The following is a 24989-nucleotide window of genomic DNA, read 5'->3' on the forward strand; positions in this document are numbered from 1 at the left end:
ATTGAGACTTCTCCAGTCTCCGTCTCAGTAAGCTCTCACGAACAAACTTCTCCGACAAGCGTTCCTTGACTCCGCTTAAACTCCGTCCTAGTACCTAATACTACATAGAGCGTCTGTGTGACCGTGACACAATAGCGACAGATCACTGTGAGCTGTGCGGCCAGGCGCAGCCACTTTCCGCCAACGCTGCTTTGTTCGACCACACTCCTTGTCTTCTCATGAGGATATGAAGAATGTCAATCAATGGCATTCTCTTTGCGCTCCTCACCGCTGGGAACTGCATCGCAGAAGTAGTCTCGCCTGCCGGGAGGCTTTCGACACATATCACGGATTTATCCACTACTCGTGTGCAAGCACCACATGATGGCTACCGGCTGGTGTCTAGCTCTGGCATTAACAATGGATTCGATCTATTGGACATCGTTCTGGTAGCTTCGGTCGACGGCAGGCTACATGCGCTCAACAGGACTCATGGAGATTCGATTTGGTCCATGGCCGCATCCGCCGGTCCCGCACCAGCAACCTTAGGTCCCCTCGTTCGCACGCAACATCCTGAGTTCGACCCGGACCTCACGGACGATGACTCTGCTTACCGGGAAGTCTATGTTGTTGAACCACAATCTGGGGACATTTATGTCATGGCTACACCCGACAGTCCTCTCCAACGCCTACCGTTCTCCATGCCACAGCTAGTAGACATGTCTCCCTTCAGTTTCTCGGCCGATGACGATGGAAGAGTTTTTGTTGGTAGAAAGGAGACGTCGTTATTGCTCATCGAGCTGGAAACAGGGCGGGTGAAGGCCACCCTCAATTCGGAATGTCCATGGGACCCATTTCAAGATTTAGCCGAGCCTGCAGAGTTCGATAACCTAGACTTAGATGAATTGGAAGGAATGGAACCTTCGAAGTCCCAGACCAAACCCACGGAAGTTTTCATCGGACGGACAGGTGAGCGCTAGCTTGCACGGACTCCGGCAGCGTGGATTGTAATGATCAGGTTAGACTACCACGTCTCGATACACACGCGTCCCTCTCGGTCGTCTGCTACCAGGCCGCCAGTGCAGAACCTATCATTCTCAGTTTACGGCCCGAATAACCAGGACTTGGGATTGCAGTCGATTCACCGACACACTGCCGACAACGCATACATCCAATCTCTGCCAAATGGAGAGATTATTGCATTCCAGTCCTCTAACGTCGATACCCCAAACTCTGGAATCGCCCCGGACACGCATCTCTTATGGGGACATGTATTTCCTACTCCGATGTGCGTATTTCTTGGCAAGCAGCAATCGCATGAGCTCACACCAAGACGTGCTGTAGTGTCGCTGTATTTGATGTTCTTAAGTCTCCTACCAGAGAGCATCCCTTTGTCCTCCTGCAGCCGCGTCTGCGCCTTGAAGACATCCTCCCAAACGCCGACCTCCGGAAAGCAGCAGCACACAAGAGCCTCCCCAACCTCGACGCAGCGTTCGTAGGCTACATCGAGGAAAGTGGCTCGCTATTCGCCATGAGCCCGGACACTTTCCCGCTCGTCGTCTTCGGCGATGTGGGTGTGGGGCGCTTCCTCGACCCAGCGCCGGATCACGTGGACGTTCACATGGAGCACGACCTTCCGGGCGACTTGGACTCCATCTCGCGGCGCGCCAAGGAGAGAAGGTTGCGCAGGATGTGTAGGGAGGGAAGCACGGATCGGCGGTGTCTAACTGGTGTCCGCAAATTGGAGTCGTCTACTCAGTCACGGCTCAGTCGACTGTTGGACGGTGCTCCCACTGTTCCACTTCCCCCGGATCCAGCAGAAGGTGATGTGATGAAGCCGAACTCTTCAGAGACATCACGCGATGCCCGAAATGCTTCTGTCTCTGCTCACCTTGCGTGGGATGATGATATGAGGTCCCCTTCAAATGGCATATTTCATATGGATACCAGTCATGCGCTGTCAGCTTTTGCGTTGTGCGCATTGGCTTTACTTGTAGCCATCATGTGGATAGGGATGAAGAAGGGAGCAGGGAAGCCAGTGGCCCATGATGCAGGATCTCACAGCACGGATAGCAAACCGGTGAAGGAAAATTCGCAGACGCACACGCCCTCCGATGCAATCATGGCCGACTCCAATGCACCTTCTGGCAAGTCCAATGACGAAACGGCAGAAAAACCAGCGCCAGATTCCCCACGCCCACACACATCCGCACCATCCCTTCAAAACGTCGTCGTCGTGTCAGACGGTCTGAAGTCAGATAACTCCGATCTCACTGCAGTAGAGCCACAGGAGGAGACCGGAGAAGGGGAAGACAGCGAGAAAGAGGATGACGCACCAGCGACGGCTGGAAAGCGAAAGACTATGAGGCGAAAACGCGGGAAGAAGAAGAAAGGCGGTGCGACAAACGGTAGCGCGGCGGAGGATGTGGATGGTGAAAAGGCCGAGAGTCCTGCTGGACAGGGGGAGAATGGTACAGCGAACGAAGACGGGTACTTCCCTCCTCAAGCCGACACGCTGGCCTTGAAGATTGTTTCACTTTCTCCTACAGTAGTGCCTCCGTCGTTAGCGCCTACATCAGCGGCCCCATCCCTTGTGGTTTCCGACACAGTTCTAGGTGAGACGCGCGGTGCACATTAAACTGACTCGTTGATTCTGATTGTCTTGGCATAGGTTTTGGATCGCATGGGACAGTCGTGTTCAAAGGTTCATTGCAAGGTCGTGCGGTTGCCGTGAAGCGTTTGCTGCAAGACTTTGTCACACTCGCGTCGCGGGAGGTGAACATCTTGCAAGAGTCGGACGATCATCCAAATGTCATCCGGTACTACTATCAAGAGTCCCACGCGAACTTCCTCTACATAGCGCTCGAGCTCTGCCCTGCATCACTTGCAGACATCATCGAGCGTCCGGGTGACTTCCCAGAGATTATTGCGGCATTCGAACCGAAACGTGCTCTGCGGCAGGTGACGGCAGGGTTGAGACACTTGCACGCGCTCAAGATCATCCATCGAGACATCAAGCCACAAAACATCCTCATTTCAAATGCGAAGAAGGGCGCAGGTCAGACTGTTGGCCATAGGATGCTCATCTCCGACTTCGGGCTGTGCAAGAAGCTCGAATTGGACCAGACGAGCTTCTTACCCACGGCACACGGTGCTATGGCGGCAGGCACGGTAGGCTGGCGTGCACCGGAGATCCTGCGAGGAGAGGTGAAGTTAGATGACTCTGGAGACGAGTCGCAATCGTCTCGGGGCTCCATAGGGACAGCTGGTCCGGGCACGCCGGCGGGCAAGCCGACGCGGCTTACAAAATCAGTCGACATCTTCGCACTGGGATGTCTGTACTACTACGTACTCACGAACGGCGAACACCCGTTCGGTGACCGCTTTGAGCGTGAAGTGAACATCCTGAAGAACGCGAAGAATCTTGATGGCCTCGAGCGGTTCGGGGAGGAGGGCTCGGAAGGTGCCGACCTGATTAAATGTATGCTGAGTCCGGACGCATGTGACCGGTGGGTAGTCACCTTGCTCCTCTGGCTGCGGGACTAACGGAAAGCTGTTAGGCCGGATACCAGCACATGCTTGCTGCATCCGTACTTCTGGGATCCTGGGAAGCGGTTGACGTTCTTGCAGGATGCCTCGGATCGTTTCGAAATTATGTGTCGAGATCCACCAGATCCCAACCTCGTCCTACTTGAGACTAGTGCCTTCGACGTAGTCGGGAACGACTGGCACGCGCGGCTCGACAGGCTCTTTATCGAGAATCTGGGCAAGTTCCGGAGGTATGATGGCAAGTCTGTGCAGGACCTCCTGCGTGCGCTACGGAATAAGGTACGTCCGCCACAAGCTGTAATCCCCATCCCTTTAATTAATGACTGCTGTCAGAAACATCATTATCAGGACCTCCCGGACAACGTCAAGCGACTTCTCGGCTCAATGCCTGAGGGTTTCCTCGCGTATTTCACACGGCGTTTCCCTCGCCTGTTCCTTCATGTCCACAGCGTCGTCTCCGCATCACCTCTGCGCCATGAGTCGATGTTCCGTAGCTATTTCGATCTGTCTGACTAACCCTCTGCATTATCTGGGATGGACTGCATCATAAACTGTTTATTTGTCATGCTGTATCTGTATCGCAATGCTGTGTGCTATCATATTATACAGGAGACGTGTTCGATCTATAATTAGTGTCATCGTGAATGTTGCATCTACTCAGTGTCTATTATACAGGTCAGCTACAAATGATATCCACATGAAGCGCTTTAAGCATCGTGAATTCGTCATGACGTCCAAGCGTCAAATTATGAATAAGTGCAGGCCACGACGACCGCGACGATGCACGCGGCCAGGAGAAGGACCCCACTCGTGACAGCAGCGTAGCGGCAACGCAAGACCCATGGATCAACACGTCGTTCCGTGCAATTCTTTGGCTTAAATTTCCCAATTGAGAGCACGGATCCAGCGACGGATGGCGCCAAACCCTCCGCCGATGGTGCGACAAGCGGGTAGCACAGCTTGACTCCCGTGTGCTTTCTAACAATTACTTTGTCCCGGTCGGCGTGGTCTGCACGCTCCTTGCCCTTGTGAACCCACATGGGCAGTACAGGATACGCACGCTGCTCGTCCTGTGTGAAGAGCCCGTCTCTGGAGAGCAACCAGCCCCCGATCAACCAACACCACGGGCCGATGAAACCCACCCAGAATAGAACGCACGCCAGGTTAAACCGCAGGCGATCGCGCTTCACCCGCTCGAGGACTGGGCGTGTGCTGCCGAACGAGACGCCCCTGAGCCAGCGGTTATAAATATAGGACTCGGAGTCGTTTGATGGAGAGCGGGGCCGCGGCATGGCAGGTGGTGAGAGAAGAGGCTCGAGCTGCCCGTTTTGCGTGTTGTCCGGAGTGCTGCGTCGCGACTGCGTATTCGAGTCTGCATCATACAGACCCTCCGGGAGTCCGCTCGTGCGCACGGCCGGCGTCGCCTCCGTACTAGGTACGACTGAGACGGCATAGTCCTGGGCAACCACCTCGTGTGGCAGGTCCGGCTCGGGAGTGGGCGTGTGCACGGAAGGCGCGGTGATGAAGCTGGACGTGCGAACCGAAGAGTTGTCCTCGTATATGACGGAGTATTTGGCAGGGTGAGGGCTGCCTACTACCGTGGGCAGCGTTGGTGCTGGAAGGCGCGACTTCCGTGGAGCGACGCTCAGCGTGCTTTGGAAGTTGGGACGCAGGTCGAGAGGAGGAATGGAGGGCGGCGGAGCAGCAGATACAGTGGAAAGGAATGTGCTGGTAGATGCAGCACTACCGGTGCGCTTCAGCGGCCGGTTGATGAATGCAGAGGGAAATGCAGATAGTCCTATGGCGGCTCAGCGACCTGAACGACAGTGGGGAAGGAAGGACCTACCATGGCCATCATGGGTCCGGGCCGAATCGGGCGTGAGTGGCAATGAGTCGACAGAAGGGCGTCGAGAGGTAGGGACCCGGAAGTGCACTCGATCGCTTAAGGCAGAGAGCTGCCTCGTATGCATCGGGTCCGCGGCGCTCTGTCCTTCTGAGGTCTCTGAACCAGTCGCAGACTGAGTGCGCAAGGATTGCGAGCTGTGACGCCTGACAGAAGCCGTCTTATGCACAGTAGCATTATTAAGGAGCAGTAAGGATGGTTCCGAGGCCGAATGCGTCTCGTATTGCGTGCCCCATGTAGGGTCCCGGATCGATGAAGGACTGGCCAGCGAGCTTGGTGCTTTCCACGAGATACGAGACGGTGCGGTCCCGCGCATGCGGTCCATCGCGAGGCTCAGCGTCGACGAAGCTTTCCTGTCCAATTGAGCGGGCCTCTCCAAAACGACAGCACTGTCATTTTCCTCGCGTTCCTGATCGTTCTCCGACTGCTGGTTGGGATCGTCACCGGCGATGGGCTGAAACATATGGTAGAGTGTCGCGAGCATTATTGAGACGCCTTGTTCTAAGCTCGGGCCAGCCGATCGAGTTTTCAAGAGAATCGAGAAGGAATGAATGAGACGGAGGTGGTGGAGCACGCGAAGTACGTGTGACTTCGCTGCTTAAATGCTCGGAACACAGCCACGACAACGGAGAGAAAAACAGACGCGAACGAGACGCATACATCGTGTTTTCAGCGGCTGACGGCTGCATGTACGTACCTCGCCGCGATGCAACCTCGAGTTCCGTTAAGATCGGTCCCGCCGGTCGAGATCCAAACCCAACCTCACATGGTTCCTTAATTTTCCCTATATTTCAATTCCAAATGACCATAAAGTTCAGTACGTAGCTTACATCTTTCGGGCAGCGGCCAGATAAACCTCTGCGATGGGTTGACAATTCATGCATCGATACGCATGGCAGTCGCGTGCTGATTTCACGAGCGTCTATAAACACGCCTACAACCCGTCACGTTACCGCGATTCCCTTTGCCATGTGTAATAGGAAGCGCAAGCAGCTCTCGACCTAAAAGACTCACTTCATTGTATACTGGACGACATAAAGACAAATACATAGGTTCTACTGCCACCACCAGATGCTTCAGAAGTGCCAGTGGGAAATCTGCGAGTTACGTACAAAGCTTAGTAAAACTCCACCAAACGAGTGACAGTCGCCGCCTCAGTATCCGCTTGCATAAATTCCTCAAGGAGCTGAAAGCAAGCACCTATCAGCATTCTAGTACCCACAGAAATTTCCACAACACCTACCTCATTTACAGCGATGTACCTTTCAACGAACACTGCGCCCAATGCCTCACCAAGATAGCTGTCACCAGCGAGCAACTTCCGCGCGTCCCCAATCGTCCGCGGCAGCCGCCCCGGGTTCACAAGGCCCACCGCAGCCCTCTGCTCCCGATTCATCTCCGCCGCCGGAACCTGGCAATCGCCTATCGTCAGCGCGTGTCCCTCCAGTACACCACGCACGCCCGCCGCCAACACGCCTGCAAGGACCAAGTACGGGCTCGCGGTGCCGTCGACGGTCTTGAGCTCGAAGTGGTGCGCGCCGCGTGGCCCGCAGAGCCGTACGGGAACCTCCTTGTTGTCCGTGCCCCAACAGGCGTACGTCCCCCCAGACCAGATGCCGTCGAGCACGCGCGCGTAGGACGCGGAGGTCGGGAGGGTGAGGGCGCAGAGTGCTGGGAGGTGGGTGAGGAGCGATTGGACGAATGAGCGTTCCGTAGGTGTCAGCGTGGGCGCGAGGGAGGCGTCGGATCGTTTGGATCCTGCCTTGTCGGCAGAACCGCCATGGAGGGAGAGGTGCAAATGTGTGCCGCTGCCACCTTACAATGCGTGATACCTTTTAGCTGCATTGGTGTGCAGAGGATTGCGAGTACGTACAGTCATCTGAATGCAGTCTTGGCGCGAATGTTGCACGCAGGCCGTGCTTGCTTGCTACATTGCGGATTGTTTCGCGAGTATGCACGATCGCATCCGCAGCTTCGAGAGGAGGAAGGGGACCAGTGACGACCTCATACTGCGACGAGCGCATGATCAGTTCCATTCGACGTAACTGTTTGGACAGCACTATGTAGAGGTATAACGTGCACGCGTACCTGTCCGGGGGCAGACTCCGCATGATACATCTGCAGCTCAATTCCAGCTTCCAACAGATCCTCCGCTATCTCTTCCAGCACCGCATTTTCAACCGAGCCTGAGGGTGACTTTGCGGAACACGACCAGCCTGCGTTATTGACTGCCACGGGTTCGGGTGACGTTGCAGACAGGAGAATGAACTCGGACTCGAATCCCGCCAAGAAAGACAGTCCTGCCTTTTCCTGAGCATCACTGTCGAGGAAGGTCAATACGAATGCTACGTTGTGAGCAATGGCGAACACGTACTCGACGATCCTTTTGAGAAGGGCGCGCGGACAGAGCTCGGATGCAAAGCTGCCCGTGGGTGAGGGCATCTTCTCCTGGAACCAGCCCATCACAACTGCATGTCCTGGCGCATAGGGACACACTCGGAAGCTGCTCAAGTCAGGGACGTACAGATGTTCACCCGAGCCTGAGAACCCCCTTGCGGCTGCGGTCCCAACGAGGCCCAGCGTCACATGCGCAAGGCCCACAGCTGGGCGAGGCGTCGTGTATAGCTTTTTGAAGTATGAGACAGGGAGCACGCGAAAGCGAACGGTGTTGGTCAAGTCGACCCACTGGATCCGAACAAACTTGATGCCGAGCCGCTGGAGAGGCAAGTCGTCGACAGATGCATACGATGAGCTGCCCGTCGGCGTGGGCTTGTACACAACGCCGTAGTCTTCGGTTGTCGCCGACATGGCTGCGAGATAATGAGTGACGAGAGCGGGAACGATAAGCGGACATGCGGCTATTTGATGGGCTGCTGGCGATGCGCTGATGGGCGGCTCACACCCGTGGATATGACTGAGCAGTGTCGAGCCTGTATAGCTATAGTATAGCTAGACGTCTAGTGCGGACCGCGCGAGTACTGGACGTCGTGGTGAACGTTGGTGGCGAACTGAACAAAGGCCGCGACGGTGATGAGCGCCAGTTCTCAGGCTTCGTCGGGACTACGTTAATGTCTAAACATGAGCAGACAGTGTTCTAACAGAGAGACGAGGAGCGAGCAGCCAATGCAGTAAGGCATTCAATTATCACTTTTATCTTCATTATGCCACACGTTGGCCAAGCAGGTCTCCAGTCTCGGTGAGCGGGAAAGCTCAACGTTCAACGTACACCCCAGACATTGGGCTTGTATCTGCTTGCATGTGTTCTCATGAAAGACTCTCAGTTTGCTTCCCTTATACTAGCAATCAATTGAAAGTTGAAGCGAATGTACCTCAAAAAGAGCGTCACATACCGTGTCCGGGCATCGAAGAGTAACTCGCTCTGCTTTATTCATTCGAGGAAACATCACCAATAATATCGTTAAACCTCCTGTCGACATATTCCCAAAGCTTATCTGCAACTTTCAGTGATGAAGTTTTTCGCCGAACTGCACGCACTGGCAGCAGCACCGCTTTGATGGTCGCGTCGCGTGCTACTTAGACGCGCTTGTGGCGTCGTATTTCCTCTCACGTGATATACATCATTACCATCCCGGGCCTGTGGCCCCCCCGCTTATTGCCAGCAGCTCTCAGCAGCCACCATCTACATCATCTAGCCCGAGATCCCTGTGTTCATGTCGACAAGTACTGCAGGAGATGATCCAAGGGATCCCACTGCAGAGGTCCCCCTGACATTCCCTGAAACATGGCAAACGGACTCTGTAGGTTCGTCGCAGCGGCCTGATTGACATCCAGACGGTTACTTCGAAGCACGATGCTGACATGCACTTATAGATAGCTTCAATGCAACAAGTGAGTTTGAGAGCTCAATGACTTGCCAGCAAAGACTTAGCAGCTTCCAGTCATGTTCGCCACTGGCCTCATTATGGTCACTCGTAACAGGTGAGTACACGTACAACATCCATGGTAGAGCTACGTCTCACATATGACTATGATTGTCCTTGTTCTAGGTTCCTCGCGTGGCCGGCGGTTATCCTCTCATTCAATAGTATGATCAACCAGCACCCTCTACGCACGAAAGAGGGCGGAGCCAGTCCGATCACGTCTCTTCTGTGAGTAGCATTATCTCTACTTCTACGGACACGCAGCAACTTATTGACGGGTCAAACAGTGTCGCCTTCTCCGCATTGCTCACTTGCTATCTGCCCATGGTGCTCATTGGGCCAGGGAAACGAGAAACGCAGACACCATTACCTGTCACGTAGTATCACGGTCTGTGGCCGTAAGAATGTACGCACGGAGGTATCCAGCCCGTCGAGGACAAGCAGCACTTGACGGCTACTTCTTCAACAAGTATTGCAGCCACCATACAGGTGTACCGGAAATTTGCATGCGCCGTAGAGTAGGGAAAAGCTCAAGCCCCCGGTAGCGCGAACGGATCATCATCCATCGTTTCATCCATGAGTCCACCACCTAATAATGCGTCCCCGGCCTGCAACTGAGACAAATCCTGCGCACCCTCAAATGGCTCCCCGTCCGGGCCCATCCCTGACATATCCAGTGATATGCCATCCCCAAGATCATCGGTCACGACCGCAGAGTCCAACGCGACTCCAGATGGTTGCATTGGCTCGTTTATGCTGTCCGGCAACGGGGTTGGCGATGATGGTCGGAATGATATCGAGAGCGGATGTGGTTTTGGTGTATCTGGTTTCGATTCTATCTCCTTGCCTTCGGCTGCTGGTTCGGAGACGTCGCGCGAGATGGGGGTTGTCTCTGGGGCGACCGATGTGTTTGCCTCGTCTTGGTCCATCTCTTCATCGCCGTCGACAACTTCGACGTCGTCTGCATCGGGCAAGGGTGCTAGTGGTTGATCTGTCTCTTCTTCGTCACTGAATTGCTATGACCAATCAATATAGGATGACCTGGAATACGAGCGAAGAGTATGCCACACCTGTATCTTGTCCGTCCTTACCCACTTGTAGACTTTGAGCGTCGAACCCGGAGCTGCGTTATCCGGGATAGTCCATACTTTCTCCCAGCATGGTACGGGTTGCATCAGTTGCCGTCTCGATGCCTCTGAGGCAGACGTGCTGAAGCCTACTCTACGCCTGGTAGACATTTTATGATAGAGGCTCAATGAACACGGGTTCGATGCAGGAGAGTGAGTGAGAGTGAGAAGCGAAGGCTGAGAGAGGAGCGCGTACAGAATTATGGGCGCTTGTCCCCGCGTCTGGTAGGCGGCGTCTAATTGTTGAACCAGAGCATTGATGGTCGACGAGGCTGCTTGTCCGCGACGCCCACTCTTTCCCTCCACCAGCTTCCTACAGCTGATGCAGCCGATACGAAAAGATGGAAGAGGAGGAGGCTGAGCTCCGCAACCCGTTCCCATCGCCGCCCTCGCACTACACGAAATACACGACGCACAACCTCTACCTCCTCGAGCTGCTTCGCGAGCGTGCGGGCAGCGTGGACCTCTCGACGGTGAACCAGTATGAGCTACTCTCAGGTCAGATGGACGTTCCAGAGTGGCCGCTTGTGCAGCTGGAGAAGCCGCGGGTTGACTGGATAGTGGAGGACGGGCATTATACGGTGTTTGGTGAAAACTGGCCGGTGAGTCGAGATGGGCTTGCGTAAACGCCACATGGGAATTTACGAGAGCACAATTGGCAGATCAAAGAGGGAATACCATCCCTGGCTGAGCTAGGAGGTCACCAGCTATATCCAGCTGATCCGAGTGTTGGTCGGTAGCCATTTGATTATGTACGACTTTCGGTGTTGCTCACTTGTCTTGCTCAGACCGCAGACCTGCATTGAGATCTATACTGAGGTCCATGTTGGTCACATATTCTCACTTACTCGATGCCCTTCTCGCGCCGCCTCCGACTGCACCTTCGACCGGCCCGCCGGAATGGGAGCAGCAGACAGAATGGATCAATGTTCTCGCGCAGAACGTCATGGCGGCGGCAAACGACTTGCGGCCCGTGCAGGTGAGCGTTTGACTCATTTTGCACGCGTCGCTATTGAGAAAGGCACGGCTATTCTTAGGCCAGGGGCAACCTAGAGCTCATGATGAGACGGCAACTCGAGCTGCGAAAAGAGGAGACGAAGGCAATCCATGCGTGCGCTGCCTTCCCATGCATTCTATCGCGTCCTGCTGAGCCCTTCCTATAGAAAGTGTGACACCCTGGAAGCTAAACTGGCGGATATGCGCGCAGAAATCCAGCGGTTGCCCCATGCATCAAGGGGCTCTTCGAGGAAGCCTGTGATGTTCCAGGTGAGCTGTCATATGAACGATACGTTGTTTGATGCTGAGCGCGTGGAAGGCCGGCGGTGGTGATAAGATCTCAAATGAGGACGTCCTACGTTGGGCAGAGGAAATTTGACTGTGTCCTGCCACGCTTTGGTTCACATGAAACAACAGGGCACTCGTTGCGAGTTACAATGTATAGTAGCGTCCTCAAGTGCGCCGAGCCAGGATGCAGGTGCTAATAATCTCGACGATCTGCAGCTAAAACGGTGTCGTAAGGTATTCTTCGGGATCTCAAGTGACCTAGGACTTACGGCAGCTACATCACAATTATAATTGACTCGTGTGTCTTCAATTATATGGTTACCTATACTTGCGTGAATGGCCTACCACGTGCGACAAATATAGCTACGTGCACGCGCAACTGTCCGTATATCTGTAAGTTCCGTCCGCCGAAATCACGTATTCGCGTCACTCACGCGTTCAAACGTAAAAAGATTGCATAAGATTGCTTCGTGAGCAAGGTGTATGCGCAACAAAAACATATATCTCCGCTCTGATACACATTCTAAGCATGCAACGATGTGCACGGAGCAGAGCCGTCTTCGCGAGCTGATACTATATGCTACGGCAGGCGTTGTGGAGCTGTCTGCTGTCACCGCTCGCGCCACTGATGCTTCCTTTCAGACGATCAGGCACACCATCCCCACGCCGCTTCTCATCGGCTGCCTTCCGCCGCACGTACAATATTAAGTTGGAGGCCTCTGTCAGATTCATCGTTGGGGAGATATTTGAAATCATCTGGACCGACTTCGCGACTGAGCGTTGATGTTGAAAAGTCCTGACGTTCACGAAACAAGCACCCACGGAGCGATCAATGTCCTACGAGACGAAAAGCTATATTGCATACGTGAGCACTGATGAGTCTCAATTGATGTACAAAATTAGTGCCTAGAAAAACCGCGTGGACGCATGGAGGAGATAAAAATAGCGAAATACATAGCAGTTCAGGTGAGATAATGCCGTTATCTCTTAGCCTTGCTCTCACTGTAGAGCTACTGGAAGCCGAGTGTCGTATCATGAAAGTCTATCGAACGCAGTGTCTGGCAAAAGACTGTTTGTGATGATGCGATTTGTATCGGTGGCAGTTCAATGCTGAATTTGACGGTTCGTTTTTTGGAGTCTCTGAAAGGCACTCAGGTACTGATGCTCGGCCCACAGGACATGTGAGGATGTGCGTCATTGAACTGTGTGACTCCGGTCTTCCAGGTGCGAACGACCGCTCGCTTCCATTCTTATCGCTCGCTTAACGACTGTGATAAGCCATTATAGATTTTCATGCACAGGGACATCGTGCCTGCAGCATCTGTGCGCGCGGTACTTACCGGCCTGCAGCAGGCGCACGGCGGACTTCCTGCGTCTTCCGAGCTTCTTGCTGTTCAGTCATCGCGGGTATCATATGCCCTTAGTCACGACGAGATTCATGCATCCTCAGGTATAAAGAGAGCACGGCGGCCCTCTTTTTTCCTCCAAAGCGCACTACTGACCTCCGTATACCATGCTCGTCAGCCTATTTCTGGTGTTCTTCGGTGCTATCGCGGCGACGGCCAACCCCGCCCGTCGCGATAAGTCGCCCATCAGTATTCCATTCACCAGGAAGTTCAATGCCACGGGAGGTGCCACCCTGAAGCAGATGGACCGGGCAAGAATCGCACATTTCAAGGCTGGGTGCGGCAGCGGAACAGCCTGCGACATCAAGACTGCCGCGAGCACGCTGTTCGATGTCGACGCCACGAATGGAGCCGTGCAGTACACTGCCAGCGTACGTAGTCAAGGTGTTCATGGACCCTCGTGGCATAACTGACCATCCTGTAACCCAGGTTGGCGTTGGGGATCCTGCGACTGATTGTGAGCATTTTTGTCAACGATCCATCTGACGAACACAACTTTATAGTGAAAGTGATTAGATACTTTGATCATTGACACTGGCAGCTCCAACACTTGGGTTGGTGCGGGTCAGTCGTATGTAGTGACTAGTACGTCTGAAGACACCGGCGAGAGTGTCTCCGTCACGTATGGTTCTGGATATTTCGAGGGTAAGTCATCGAATCATATGCGGGAATATCACCCCTAATTGTTATATAGGTGAGGAGTACCTTGATACTGTCACCCTCGCATCTGGATACGCCATTACTCAGCAATCAATTGGTGTTGCATCATACGCTGAGGGATTCTCTGGTGTTGATGGTATTCTGGGGTAAGTCATTTTTGAAATTTCCAGTTAGCCATGAAAGTTCATGTGTGCAATGTAGTCTTGGTCCTGAAGACCTCACCTGCGGTATGTGTATTTAATACTGGCCGTACTTTGCAGCTGATCTTGGATTCAGGCACCTTGAGCGATGAAAATGAATGCATTGCAACTGTCACTCAGAATGCGTACTCGCAGGGTCTCATTGACGTCGAGGAGATCGGCGTCTCCTTCGAGCCTACCACCTCCGACTCGGATACCAACGGTGTCATCACCTTTGGTGGCGTTGACTCGAGCCTGTACACCGGAGACATCACATACATGTTCGTAGCTGAACGACGATAGGACCTGCTGAGCCTCAAGCTGATTGCATCAATTGTAGAGACATCACTTCAAGCTCTCCAGCCAGCGAGTACGTCGGCATTGACCAGTCGATCCAGTACGGATCCGAGACAATCATGTCCTCCGCTGCTGGAATCGCTGACACTGGCACTACCCTGATCTACCTCCCGAGCTGTACGTGTAGCATCTATACGTCCTAGCGGCATCGTTTAAGGTCGGCTGATGCGATCGCTTTCCAGCTGCCTACAACAAGTATGTCGACTACACCGGCGCGACTTACGACGACAATACCGGTCTGCTGAAGATCAGCTCGTCTGACTATGATAGCCTTGACAGTGTATACTTTGTTATTGGCGGGGTAAGCTCTTTACTCAATGACCTTGATGAGAGCTGACGTGCAACTCGTCCGCAGACGTCTTTTGAATTCACGGCGAATGCTCAGATTTGGCCTCGCTCTGTAAGTAGGCGCTCAACTAGTCTGCCTTGTACCGTCCTAACAATTCATGTAGCTGAACACCTACATTGGCGGCGATTCCGATTCAATCTACCTCGTCATAAACGACATGGGCGATGATGCCGAAGAAGGGCTCGAGTTCATTGACGGCATGACCTTCCTTGAGCGGTTCTACTTCGTGTACAATTCGGGAAGCAGCACAGTCGGTTTCGCGACAACCGACTACACGGATGCTACCACCAACTGAGATGAGAACAGGATGATCCCTTGAATGCAATGGGGATCGTGAGGGTTTGTGCAAAGCTTGCATTGCGAAATGAGAAGGGTAAATCAAAAGGGAATCACTTTGTATTGGCTGTCGCGCACATCTGATAGCATTTTTATACATCTTGTCCCTCATTTTCTAGCATGGTGCACATTGTCCCGGGAACAATTTTTGTGCGTACCTTTTACATTTATCTGTCGAGCGCAAACCTGTCCATTGCGGGAACCAAACTCATTATCCAGGCTATCAGATGCATGACCGTGTGCAGTAAGTGTAAGTTGTCATTACGCAGCTATGCGTGCAGGTCTCGTGAGCGAGATAAAAGGACTGCCATGCGTGGCTTCACAACCTTATCTAGGTCTCGACTTCGGCGGTAAGTGATCAACATGCCGTGAATGTATTCTCCCAATCCATGCATCGCGTCTCTAATGGCTGCATTGCAGGCATGTCAAATGTCCTCTTTGGGACTAGATTGATAGCTTGGATTTCGCAGCTGAGAGCTTTACGCTCCATTACCGTTTCTTCTGCCTCTGCGTTGTTTAAAGCACCTTCACTCGAGCTCGAGTGCGATTTCGGGGTGATCTCGCCTGTGCTGAGAAGCAGAGTTTCGGACCGCACGAGGCTCGGATGCGAAAACCGAAAGCTATCAGGCAGATCCCACCGTCTTTCACTCAATGAATTAGGGATCTCACTGTTTCACAAGGATTCACAAGACCAGACTTTACTTGTGTCGTCGAGTTCCTTTTGTGGTGAGTACCTCGTGATTCGTGCCAATCTGAAATTGAAATCATATACACCACGCAATATCAGGAGGCCTGCTGATACTCTGGGCGTGTTATGGTGGTGTGGAAATTACATGTGTCATCGCCCTCAGACCTTGACGTCTACTCCTTGCAACGTCTTGCGTGGTTCATTTCCGCCATCCCTTCCATCTCTTGAGAACTTATCTTTCTCAGGGCGACAGCAGATAGGAACTGATTGAGCTGGATCAAACTCCGTATATATGCCGCTGGTACTTGGCACGCTGCTTCCGAGCCGTTACATCACTCGACTTCTCTGCCATGCCCCTCCGTCACTCGAGCGATATTCCGCCGAAGACGAAGTCGTCGCACACACGACGGAGCTATATAATGCTTGGGTCTGCTCCACACCTCTTCCCGCCCAAGTGTGATACCGGCACCCATCTATCATGCTCGCTCGCTTCTCTCTAATTCTATTTGGTGTCCTGGCGGTGGCAGCTAATCCCACCCGCCGGGACAAGTCTCCCATCTCGATACCATTTACCAGGAAGTTCAACCTCACAGGCGGTGTTACGCTGAAGCAACTAGATAAGGCGAGAATCGCTTACATGAAATGCGGGTGCGGCATGTCCTGTGATGCAGTGACGACTGCGGCACAGACACTATTCGACGTCTCGGCCACGAATGGAGCAGTCGAATATACTGCGACGGTAAGTCGTCTGTGTCATGCTACAATCTACGACTCATACTGTTGTGCTCGTAGATCGGCGTCGGCGATCCTGCCACGTATTGTGAGCATTCTCGTACATAGTATTGTCCGGCAACCAACATACGTTGCTAGACAGCCTTATCGTTGACACCGGTAGTTCCAACACTTGGGTTGGCGCCGACCAGGCTTATGTGGCCACTAGCTCATCTCAGTCCACCGGTGAGACTGTCTCGGTCACCTATGGTTCGGGAAGCTTCTCTGGTAAGTGTATTCTTTCGTATCAATTTATTGCTAGCTGATGCTGTCAATAGGCAATGAGTACCTGGACACGGTCACGCTTACTTCTGGATACGCCGTCACGAATCAGTCTATTGGAGTCGCAACTGAGAGTCAGGGCTTCTCTGGTGTCGATGGGATCTTGGGGTATGTAGACATCGACTGATATCTGGCATTTCGATGCTCATTTATATCATAGTCTTGGTCCCGAAGACCTCACATGCGGTATGTGCTAAGGTGCGGATGCCAATGCAGCCGTTCACATCTAATTTAGGAACTCTGAGTAACGAGGACGAGTGCATTGCCACCGTCACCCAGAATGCCTATACACAAGGCCTCATTGGCGTAGAAGAAATTGGCATCTCCTTTGAGCCTACTACGTCCACGTCAGATACCAACGGAGAGATCACCTTCGGAGGTGTCGACACCAGCAAGTACGCAGGCGACATAACCTACACGTACGTCCCGCATATGATGGAGAGTGCTTGAAGACTGGCTGATAGGTATTGCTCTACATCAGGCCGATAACGTCGACGTACCCTGCTAGCTACTACGTTGGCGTCGATCAAACCATCTCTTATGGCTCAGAGACACTCATGTCCTCTGAAGCTGGTATTGCTGATACTGGAACTACTCTCATTTACATACCGAGCTGTAAATCGCTTTTAACGGCTCTGTCCTGGATAGCTGGCTTACCTCGAGTGCTCAGCGGCTTATGAGAAATATGTCAGCTACACCGGAGCGACATACGACGATAACACTGGCCTCCTCAAGATTAGCTCGGAGGGATACGACAAGCTCGATAGTGTCTACTTCACCATTGGTGGGGTATGTCTTGTCCCTTCCCAGAGCGTTGAGCAATTTTCATTAACATCTTGTCGTCAGACATCATTCGAGCTCACAGCCAATGCCCAAATCTGGCCCCGTTCAGTAAGTGGTGATGATCAAGGTCTTTGATGGATGGACTTATTCCCGTGCGATTAGCTGAACACGTACATCGGCGGTGACGCCGACTCGATTTACCTTGTCATCAGTGACCTAGGTGACGATGCTGAAACTGGCTTCGAGTTCATCAACGGCATGACCTTCCTCGAGCGATTCTACTTCGTATACAACTCAGGCAGCAGCGAGGTCGGTTTCGCGACGACGGAGTACACGACTGCTACCACAAACTAGTCGGGAGACCGAATTGGATCTGGTTTAATGCTCGCGTGACAGGCGGTGGCCCGGCCTGGAGGAGTGCTTTGACGGACATTGAGGACGGGTTGAGTGACTCGTTTGTTACTGACTTTGTTCTGATCCATGAATCGGAAATGACATTGTCATGATACTCGACTTTTGCACTCTTTCTTGCATAAAGCATCAAAGCGCGCTAATTTGTCGAATATCACAAAGAAGGTCCTGAGGAGCACTGTCTCCACTGCAAAGATTTTCCTCACCCACGTTTCCTCGGGTCTCCGCAAGGACGTCCGCACTCCGTGCAGCACCCATTCAGAGCGAAAGCGAGAGATGAACTCGACTCACTCAAGGCGGCCGCACCCACGCTATACACATGCTATGCAACCTACATACCACAAATGGGTGCTCTTCTGCGAAAGCCCCACTATGTAGTCCGTTAACGTCCCCACTTATCCACAGTTCATGCGCTCGCAACAGCACTTCACAGCTTCCTCTCACCATCAGCTTTTGCCTCCGTGTCCCTGCTGGCCTCAGGATCCGCGGCCGCCGACGCTTTGTCCGTGTCAACCTCGCCCTGAAACTCGTGTGCCAAGCTATCCGCCTCCTCGCGCGTTGTCTGCTCTTGCGTGTGCGAGGCCTCCTCCTCCTGCTTTTCTTGATGGAGCCGCTCGTCGTAGTCCTCCGCGATCTTGTCAATTTCCTTGCGCAGCGCCTTGGCCTCGCCCACGAGCTCGAGCCACTGCTCGATATCGAACCCGCGTGCCTCATACAATGCCTCGCGTCGCGTGGAGACGCTCCGCTGCAGCACCGATGAGTAGGACACCTCCCGCCCCTGGTAAAGGAACCTGTGTGGCGTCAGCAGGGGGTAAAAGCCACGTTGCAAGATGCTCACCAGAGGTATCCCATAATCACCATTGAGAGCCCGGAAAGGTATGTGACGGGCTCCATAACGTCCCTAGCTAGAGATGTGAGCACAGAAGAAAATCCGATACCCACATGTCCCATACCATCCAAAATCCCAGAATGTCAGCCGCGCGACGGTGCCCCAGTATACGACGAGCGCGCCAAGGCCACCCATCGCCATTCTCCGTGCGCCGCGGCGCGCCTCAATATCGCATTGGTGCTTAAGCGCCTCCATCTTGCTGAGCTCCTCCTGGACCACTACCAGCCGGCGGCGAAGAAAGCGCGTCCGGCTTTCAAACGACGGTACCTCAACGCTAATTCTCGCCTGCACGTTCTGGCCGTCTGGAACGGCACCCGTTGCGTCCTCGCCGATGCAGATCTCAAACTCGCTTGCACGGGCCGCATCGCGGATGAAGTGGCCAACGTCGGTCGAGCCTGCCCACGAGAACGTGCTACCATTGGGTGTCCTGCTCCGGAATGACACCGAGGGCCTCGCTGGAGCGAGGGAGGCGAGTATGAGCCGCGCGACGTGCGAGAGCGGCTGTGAGGGGTGTAAGAGGAATATGGTCGGTGGCGGTGGCTTTGTAGGAACAGTACGATCTTGATTCTGGCTTGTTGAATTGATTTGTGCTCGTAAGGGGCCAAGAGGCAGAATGAGCTTGAACAGATGTGATGAGGTTGGAGATAATTTGCCTGTGAAATGATCAGCGTCCCAGGCCTCATGTACACAGCTGATTAATGCGGATGCGCTCAATCCAAGGATGGAACACCTAGGTAGACAGACGTGTGCCACAAAATCTGTCGTCTATATTTCGATGCTCTGTGCGAGCTTGATGGCATGCGTTAAGCAACACTGCATACAACCACGCAAAGCGAGACTGGATGTGATACATGACGTCGAGCAGTGGATTGAGTGTAGCGGGGACAATACTGGCAAGATGTAAACATATATCGGCTAGCATCCGTAAAGGTGCTGGATGCTGCGACGACTGTGGCCCATAACGCCTTGCGCGACCGGCGAGAAGATTTAGCCAAGATCTGAGGATAAGAACACACCTTTGCCCTCCGTCAAAGAGTCAAGGTCATCCCCCGTCGCCTGAGTCCCTCCCTTCTCAACGTCGTGCCCAGAATCGTGCCACTTAGCCTTGGTTGGTGCTTCCGCAATAAACCTGGCATGACTGACGTTCGTGCTCTCAACCTCATGAGCTGTTCCAATACATCGTTTTGACGCGACCTGAGAACGGACCAGATGGCGGAAGTGTGTCGAGGCAATAGGCCGAAAAAATGAAAGTGCCCAAAAGGTCATGAGGAGTATGAGGAAAGCGTGTGGCCGTGACAATGCATCCTCCCGCTTCGTTTGATGAGAAACATGTCTAATTCCAACTGAAGTCACGTCGAGCGTCAAGTCTCCCGAACGCGGAGAAAAAAGATTCGAGAGGAATCATCATCATAGAAGGGCTGACTCTGCTGTATTTGAGATAAACGTCTGCTGGAGGCCTGACGGTGGCGATGGAGGAGAATATTTTAGGATTACCCTGCCCATTACATACCATTACTGCCCAATATCGCAACTGCCACGTGCGGTGGCCCAGCCCGCCTTGCATTGCAGTTTATTGCGATACTCAGAACGTATATTTTATATCATTAGCGGCATCCCAATAATGACTTCTGGGTTTTCTTCATATCCTCTTGAGCATTCATGGTGCGAATCTAGTGCGAATCAACAAAGTAAATCTCCATGAGCTGTATTGACACTGCGATCACACATCCCCATGGGAAGTTTCAGTTTTTATACCCGTAAGCATCGGGGCTATCTAATACATTCTCCTACTACTGACTTGAATTTGACTGGACTGTTTCATTCAGTCACGTGTGGAGTCCTAATTTGTCTCGCAGCCAAGTCGCAGCCTATCCTCCTGCTGCAGATGCATCTTGGCGACCACTTTCAAGCACTTTTTATTTGCAATCTGCAGCTGCCAATTTGTCCACTATCTGCTTTTGAGACTTGGCCAGCTCGGTCCCTTCACCTACCGTCTCAGACGAATCCTCGGACCGTATTCTGGTGCAAGCCGCTGAGCAGATGTGTGTGGTATAACCGCCAGCATTTCAGCAACTCTTATTCTTTCGTTCACCAGTCTCTTCGGTCAATTGAACATGCTGTCTGGCAGCGAGTCAGAGGCATCCTTCGTTATGGTCGGGCCGGAAAGATCTCAAGTGCTCCAAGAGCCCGCTTCGTCAGAGGACAGTTCCGAGCAGGCTGTGTCTCCCTTGCACATTCCTGCTAGTGTCGCAAGCAGCGCGCCATCTCCGAATACCTCACCACCGTCTGCGCATGACTGGTCATCCGCAGGCACAGGTGGCGAACTCAAAATACATGGCCGTCATTTCATTGATGCTCAAGGACGGGTCTGCAGCCTCCGTGGTGTTAACCTTGCTGGCAATTGCAAAACGTGTGCAACTTGCTTTTATGATTGCAGCTGAAGGCTAACGCGAGACAGACCGATGAACCACGATCATGACACGTTCCCAGCTAACCATGCCGACGTTACATTTGTCGGACGTCCATTTCCGCTGGAGGAGGCACACGATCACTTTGCGAGGTTGCGCAGATGGGGCTTGACTTTCAGTGCGTAAGGAATGCACTTGATGCATGTTACATCTCTCATTCTCCTGCAGTTCGTTTCCTTGTCACATGGGAAGCAGTTGAACATACAGGACCGTAAGGACGTACTCACAGCTGCACATGCACGTCGCTGATCGTTTGATTCTAGCGGTATCTATGATACGCAATATCTAGAGTACATCCGCTCGCTACTTTCGCTCCTTCCTCAATACGGGATGACTGCGTTCATTGTACTGCACCAGGACGTCTGGTCCCGTTACTCTGGCGGCTCGGGCGCCCCCGCGTGGACACTTGAGGCTGTAGGCTTCGACTTGCACAACCTCGAGGAGCCCGGCGCAGCGTGGCTGAAGGGTGTCAAGGGCGGTGGGCACGTAGAGGACGAGCGAGGCCTCTGGCCGTGTGGTTATCAGAAGCTTGCGGCAGCGACGATGGCGTGAGTGCAGAAGAATGCAAGTCTCGAAAGTCTACGAGATCGTCGGCTGATTCAACGTAGAACGTGCTTCTGGGCAGGAGACAAGTTTGCGCCGAAGCTGAAGGTCAAGGATCCGCAAGGCGAGGAAGTTTCCATACAAGTGTTCTTACAGACGGCCTATCTCAACATGTGGGAAGTTGTTGCGAAGGCGGTCGGTGATCTGGAGGCTGTGCTGGGATTCGAGGTACCTGACCTGCCTGATCTGTATAAAGTCTACTAAGACTTCTGCAGATCATGAACGAACCTCACAGAGGATATATTGAGCTGAAGTCGATGCATGCGTTCGACTACAACACGGATCTCCACCTCGGGCACGTCCGTGAGTAGCCCGTAGCCAGCACTGCTATCCCTCGACATGATGCTCACAACGTCCCGCAGCTACCGCCTTCCAGTCGTTCATGCTCGGCGCCGGCTACCCAACAGAGGTCGGCTTCTGGACACGCTCATTCCCAGTGCCGACACGGCTCACGTCGAAGGGGGTCATCAATACGAAGCGCCAGAAGGCGTGGCGCGATGACGGGCCGACGCGTGGGCAGTGCTTGTGGCAGATGCACGACGTGTGGGGTTGGGACAAGCAGAAGAACGAGGGTGTCGTTCTGCGCGAGAACTACTTTGTGAAAGATCCGACGACCGGGCGCAAGGTAAGTGTCCTACGGGAAGTAATGGAAAGGCTTTACTGATGGGGCCTGGTCAGATTGACTGGTACACGGACTGTTACTACCTATTTGTTCAGAAGTGGACGCAGCGTGTTCAGAGCGTTTCCAGTTCGGAGAAACTCATATTCGCGGAGCCTATACCGAATGAGGTACGCTCGCTGAGTGGACTTTTGCTCGGAATTGAGGCCTCTAATTCCTGCTCAGTTCTGTCCTTCCTCGTGGACGCCTGAGCGCCAATCTTCGAACATGGTATTCACTCCTCACTGGCAAGTTGTCCTTAACGCTCTCAAAAGCTCGCTTGTTGATAGCCGTTCAGGTACGATCTGCATGCACTGTTCACAAAATCATATGGGGACTTCACTGCCAACGTGCAAGGGCTCTCGAGGGTGCGTCGTTCGCACTTGTATTGCATGGTAGACGACTAAGTATACATTTTGTCTCACAGGGCATGTTCCCGCTGAAGGGATTCTATTGGGGTCATCAGGGAGCTCGGGACAATTTCTCGCTCCAGATCCGGAATCTGGTCGAGGCAGGCTATCGGTCCTTGGGAGAAAGGCCGGTCATCATCGGCGAGTGTGGGGTACCCATGGACATGAACAAAGGAGACGCGTTTAAGACGGACAATTGGACCTGGCAGCTGCGTATGATGGACGCGATGATCACCGCCCTGGATCGGTCCCTGGTCGGGTTCACGTGCGTAGTCTGCTACCGTGTACATTATTCGGTTCTGAATTTCCGACGTTGCCAGCTTATGGAACTACAACCCAGATAATGACGACCATAAGGGCGACGACTGGAACGGAGAGAACTTCTCGTGGTTCAGTCGCCGACGTGGCCTAACGGGTGCTTGGCTGGACCATGCGCAGACGTCTTCCCTGCTAGACAACGGCAGTCGCATTCTCCGTGCGATCGTACGGCCGTATCCCGCGAAGACGGCCGGGGTGCCTATCCGCTTTGACTACGAGATGAACACCGGAGAGTTTTCGTTTGAGTGGGTCGTCCCTTGGAGCTCGAAGGAGACTGTGTCGAACCCCAGCTTTGGCGTCAACGATCCGCCGCTGACAGATTGGCCGTTACTCAACAGTAAGGACACAGAGATCTTCCTGCCGTCAATGATCGCGCAAGGCCGGCGGGTCGTCGTGAAGGGACTGGGTCAAGGAGATCAGTATAGGTACGACGAAGATCGGCAGACGTTGACGATCACCACGGACGACATGACTCCTGGCGTGCGCCACCGCATCGCCGTGTCGGTGAAACCGGGGCTGAAGGGCGCGTTCGAGGTGAACAGCTTCTGGACCGATTTCGGGCCTCATTTCGCTGCTATTGGGATTATCATTTTGGCGATTTTTGTGATGGTCGTTATATCGAAATTGCTTGGGAAGATCTGACGTGCTCCGATTTACTGATGTAACTGCTGGAGTTTAGTGTGGGACTTTGATTGCTCTAGGATCACCAATATAATATATATATAGATGTCATGCAAGTCTGCCGAAGTCTCACAGGTTGCACACTGATGGGCTAACAAGTATCGATAAAGAACACCGTCGTATCGGGACTTCGGCCTAAGTAGTCAGCGCATCAACAGCATGGTCTCTGTATCTAGGTTATTTTGGGCCGGTGCTCCCTGATTATTTGGAGTTTGAGTATGACAGTGGCGTTTGCTAGACTGGGCCTAAACGGTTATATGACTAGGTGATGTTGGATCATCTGGCTCAATACAACATTTCAAAGACGGGATGATTATATAGACGATACTACTATCTCAACGCGTTGATCAATCAAGATATGCCTGCAACTATTAACGACTACGGCTGCCTTATCAGGCGATGCTCCCCTCAGGGTGTCAGTCCCGTGATCATGCCAGCGCCAACTTTATCGTGGACACTCACACCGCAGACATGAAGCGATTTGCACACGTGGCAAATGCTTAGCAAATGTCGACAGGTTTTTTGCCTTTGTGATCTCAATTTGCTATGGTTCCTTCCCACATTCCGTATTAAGTATTTGCATATAATATGTTGGAGGCAGAAATTTAAATCATATATTTTAAGAAATGACACCATTTTCAAACTCACCAAATACATTTAGAATTTGAGTGCTGTTAAATGTAATCATACATTTTTGAATTCCAAACCATCACATGTATAAAATACCCAGTAACAGACAAAGGTGTAATTATGCCTACATTCTACTTCCCTACTGAAGTCATTCTAACCAAGATTACTAGAATGAAAGTCATTGTCACAGTATTAAGTGGCACCTTTCTTTTTGCACCAATAAAGTCATCATTCAGCAACCACAAGCGGTTATTGGGACGCCAACCTTCATATTGGTCTTACAAAGTGGATGCTTAGACAAACAGCACAATACCACCACATACATCGCGGATATGACTGTGTCTACCATATGACCACCAAGCGCCCATGATCCAGCCACCCAGTCAC

At 52.9% G+C, this 24989-nt stretch overlaps 10 protein-coding genes across 10 annotated transcripts; 6 read left to right on the top strand and 4 right to left on the bottom strand.

Moving 5' to 3' along the window:
* Nucleotides 1-233: 233 nt before the first annotated feature.
* LAESUDRAFT_757871 (uncharacterized protein) lies at nucleotides 234-4044 on the top strand (the record flags this gene model as incomplete). Its single annotated transcript, XM_040912367.1, has 6 exons — nucleotides 234-948; nucleotides 1003-1267; nucleotides 1324-2594; nucleotides 2651-3488; nucleotides 3540-3807; nucleotides 3862-4044. 6 exons carry the CDS (start codon nucleotides 234-236, stop codon nucleotides 4042-4044), a joined length of 3540 nt encoding a protein of 1179 aa, XP_040765929.1.
* A 230-nt stretch (nucleotides 4045-4274) lies between these two features.
* Nucleotides 4275-5915, bottom strand: LAESUDRAFT_649649 (uncharacterized protein; the record flags this gene model as incomplete). The annotated part of the gene is made up of 2 exons (XM_040904192.1): nucleotides 4275-5335; nucleotides 5375-5915. 2 exons carry the CDS (start codon nucleotides 5913-5915, stop codon nucleotides 4275-4277), a joined length of 1602 nt encoding a protein of 533 aa, XP_040765930.1.
* A 633-nt stretch (nucleotides 5916-6548) lies between these two features.
* LAESUDRAFT_713097 (FLU1-II) lies at nucleotides 6549-8239 on the bottom strand (the record flags this gene model as incomplete). Its single annotated transcript, XM_040906939.1, has 5 exons — nucleotides 6549-6617; nucleotides 6675-7246; nucleotides 7305-7440; nucleotides 7520-7751; nucleotides 7806-8239. The coding sequence occupies 5 exons, from the start codon at nucleotides 8237-8239 to the stop codon at nucleotides 6549-6551; spliced, it is 1443 nt and encodes a 480-aa protein (XP_040765931.1).
* A 791-nt stretch (nucleotides 8240-9030) lies between these two features.
* Nucleotides 9031-9800, top strand: LAESUDRAFT_80377 (uncharacterized protein). Its single transcript, XM_040914023.1, has 5 exons — nucleotides 9031-9193; nucleotides 9263-9280; nucleotides 9331-9370; nucleotides 9439-9540; nucleotides 9600-9800. Exons 1-5 carry the CDS (start codon nucleotides 9103-9105, stop codon nucleotides 9691-9693), a joined length of 345 nt encoding a protein of 114 aa, XP_040765932.1. The 5' UTR covers nucleotides 9031-9102; the 3' UTR covers nucleotides 9694-9800.
* A 42-nt stretch (nucleotides 9801-9842) lies between these two features.
* On the bottom strand, nucleotides 9843-10550 carry LAESUDRAFT_811662 (uncharacterized protein; the record flags this gene model as incomplete). The annotated part of the gene is made up of 2 exons (XM_040914329.1): nucleotides 9843-10328; nucleotides 10383-10550. The coding sequence occupies 2 exons, from the start codon at nucleotides 10548-10550 to the stop codon at nucleotides 9843-9845; spliced, it is 654 nt and encodes a 217-aa protein (XP_040765933.1).
* A 131-nt stretch (nucleotides 10551-10681) lies between these two features.
* On the top strand, nucleotides 10682-12062 carry LAESUDRAFT_724208 (uncharacterized protein). Its single transcript, XM_040908564.1, has 6 exons — nucleotides 10682-11041; nucleotides 11102-11171; nucleotides 11228-11418; nucleotides 11477-11550; nucleotides 11603-11705; nucleotides 11755-12062. The coding sequence occupies exons 1-6, from the start codon at nucleotides 10781-10783 to the stop codon at nucleotides 11812-11814; spliced, it is 759 nt and encodes a 252-aa protein (XP_040765934.1). The 5' UTR covers nucleotides 10682-10780; the 3' UTR covers nucleotides 11815-12062.
* Nucleotides 12063-13139: 1077 nt separating this feature from the next.
* LAESUDRAFT_811664 (acid protease) lies at nucleotides 13140-15133 on the top strand. Its single transcript, XM_040914330.1, has 10 exons — nucleotides 13140-13500; nucleotides 13559-13586; nucleotides 13646-13774; nucleotides 13824-13935; nucleotides 13991-14016; nucleotides 14066-14249; nucleotides 14309-14442; nucleotides 14508-14626; nucleotides 14681-14725; nucleotides 14778-15133. The coding sequence occupies exons 1-10, from the start codon at nucleotides 13237-13239 to the stop codon at nucleotides 14967-14969; spliced, it is 1233 nt and encodes a 410-aa protein (XP_040765935.1). The 5' UTR covers nucleotides 13140-13236; the 3' UTR covers nucleotides 14970-15133.
* A 1019-nt stretch (nucleotides 15134-16152) lies between these two features.
* On the top strand, nucleotides 16153-18046 carry LAESUDRAFT_811665 (acid protease). Its single transcript, XM_040914331.1, has 10 exons — nucleotides 16153-16437; nucleotides 16491-16518; nucleotides 16569-16697; nucleotides 16748-16859; nucleotides 16912-16937; nucleotides 16987-17170; nucleotides 17233-17366; nucleotides 17422-17540; nucleotides 17598-17642; nucleotides 17697-18046. The coding sequence occupies exons 1-10, from the start codon at nucleotides 16177-16179 to the stop codon at nucleotides 17886-17888; spliced, it is 1230 nt and encodes a 409-aa protein (XP_040765936.1). The 5' UTR covers nucleotides 16153-16176; the 3' UTR covers nucleotides 17889-18046.
* Nucleotides 18047-18084: 38 nt separating this feature from the next.
* On the bottom strand, nucleotides 18085-20294 carry LAESUDRAFT_697734 (uncharacterized protein). The gene is made up of 4 exons (XM_040906319.1): nucleotides 19851-20294; nucleotides 18899-19487; nucleotides 18784-18846; nucleotides 18085-18736 (listed from the first exon to the last, which is right to left on the bottom strand). Exons 1-4 carry the CDS (start codon nucleotides 20098-20100, stop codon nucleotides 18373-18375), a joined length of 1266 nt encoding a protein of 421 aa, XP_040765937.1. The 5' UTR covers nucleotides 20101-20294; the 3' UTR covers nucleotides 18085-18372.
* Nucleotides 20295-20832: 538 nt separating this feature from the next.
* LAESUDRAFT_724214 (glycoside hydrolase family 5 protein) lies at nucleotides 20833-24036 on the top strand. Its single transcript, XM_040908565.1, has 12 exons — nucleotides 20833-21244; nucleotides 21293-21420; nucleotides 21471-21513; nucleotides 21566-21850; nucleotides 21911-22073; nucleotides 22121-22208; nucleotides 22268-22530; nucleotides 22584-22694; nucleotides 22750-22811; nucleotides 22862-22931; nucleotides 22991-23238; nucleotides 23294-24036. The coding sequence occupies exons 1-12, from the start codon at nucleotides 20949-20951 to the stop codon at nucleotides 23931-23933; spliced, it is 2397 nt and encodes a 798-aa protein (XP_040765938.1). The 5' UTR covers nucleotides 20833-20948; the 3' UTR covers nucleotides 23934-24036.
* The last annotated feature ends 953 nt before the right edge of the window (nucleotides 24037-24989 follow it).

The sequence above is a fragment of the Laetiporus sulphureus genome (genome assembly GCF_001632365.1).
Source record: "Laetiporus sulphureus 93-53 unplaced genomic scaffold LAESUscaffold_12, whole genome shotgun sequence".
NCBI lineage: Eukaryota > Fungi > Basidiomycota > Agaricomycetes > Polyporales > Laetiporaceae > Laetiporus > Laetiporus sulphureus.

What these genes read in the sequence shown, in the direction of transcription:
- LAESUDRAFT_80377 (XM_040914023.1), top strand. Translation starts at nt 9,103, where the DNA reads ATGTCGACAAGTACTGCAGGAGATGATCCAAGGGATCCCACTGCAGAG. An exon ending in ATTATGGTCACTCGTAACAG is followed by an intron (nt 9,371 to 9,438) that starts GTGAGTACACGT and finishes TCCTTGTTCTAG; the next exon opens with GTTCCTCGCGTGGCCGGCGG. An exon ending in AGTCCGATCACGTCTCTTCT is followed by an intron (nt 9,541 to 9,599) that starts GTGAGTAGCATT and finishes CGGGTCAAACAG; the next exon opens with TGTCGCCTTCTCCGCATTGC.
- LAESUDRAFT_724208 (XM_040908564.1), top strand. Translation starts at nt 10,781, where the DNA reads ATGGAAGAGGAGGAGGCTGAGCTCCGCAACCCGTTCCCATCGCCGCCC. An exon ending in TGTTTGGTGAAAACTGGCCG is followed by an intron (nt 11,042 to 11,101) that starts GTGAGTCGAGAT and finishes CACAATTGGCAG; the next exon opens with ATCAAAGAGGGAATACCATC. An exon ending in ACGACTTGCGGCCCGTGCAG is followed by an intron (nt 11,419 to 11,476) that starts GTGAGCGTTTGA and finishes GGCTATTCTTAG; the next exon opens with GCCAGGGGCAACCTAGAGCT.
- LAESUDRAFT_811664 (XM_040914330.1), top strand. Translation starts at nt 13,237, where the DNA reads ATGCTCGTCAGCCTATTTCTGGTGTTCTTCGGTGCTATCGCGGCGACG. An exon ending in TGGTTCTGGATATTTCGAGG is followed by an intron (nt 13,775 to 13,823) that starts GTAAGTCATCGA and finishes ATTGTTATATAG; the next exon opens with GTGAGGAGTACCTTGATACT. An exon ending in TATACTTTGTTATTGGCGGG is followed by an intron (nt 14,627 to 14,680) that starts GTAAGCTCTTTA and finishes ACTCGTCCGCAG; the next exon opens with ACGTCTTTTGAATTCACGGC.
- LAESUDRAFT_811665 (XM_040914331.1), top strand. Translation starts at nt 16,177, where the DNA reads ATGCTCGCTCGCTTCTCTCTAATTCTATTTGGTGTCCTGGCGGTGGCA. An exon ending in TCTCATTTACATACCGAGCT is followed by an intron (nt 17,367 to 17,421) that starts GTAAATCGCTTT and finishes TCGAGTGCTCAG; the next exon opens with CGGCTTATGAGAAATATGTC. An exon ending in TCTACTTCACCATTGGTGGG is followed by an intron (nt 17,541 to 17,597) that starts GTATGTCTTGTC and finishes TCTTGTCGTCAG; the next exon opens with ACATCATTCGAGCTCACAGC.
- LAESUDRAFT_697734 (XM_040906319.1), bottom strand. Translation starts at nt 20,100, where the DNA reads ATGACCTTTTGGGCACTTTCATTTTTTCGGCCTATTGCCTCGACACAC. An exon ending in CTCTTTGACGGAGGGCAAAG is followed by an intron (nt 19,488 to 19,850) that starts GTGTGTTCTTAT and finishes ATCATTTCACAG; the next exon opens with GCAAATTATCTCCAACCTCA. An exon ending in ACATTCTGGGATTTTGGATG is followed by an intron (nt 18,847 to 18,898) that starts GTATGGGACATG and finishes ATCTCTAGCTAG; the next exon opens with GGACGTTATGGAGCCCGTCA.
- LAESUDRAFT_724214 (XM_040908565.1), top strand. Translation starts at nt 20,949, where the DNA reads ATGCTGTCTGGCAGCGAGTCAGAGGCATCCTTCGTTATGGTCGGGCCG. An exon ending in CTTGCTGGCAATTGCAAAAC is followed by an intron (nt 21,245 to 21,292) that starts GTGTGCAACTTG and finishes AACGCGAGACAG; the next exon opens with ACCGATGAACCACGATCATG. An exon ending in CGGAGCCTATACCGAATGAG is followed by an intron (nt 22,695 to 22,749) that starts GTACGCTCGCTG and finishes ATTCCTGCTCAG; the next exon opens with TTCTGTCCTTCCTCGTGGAC.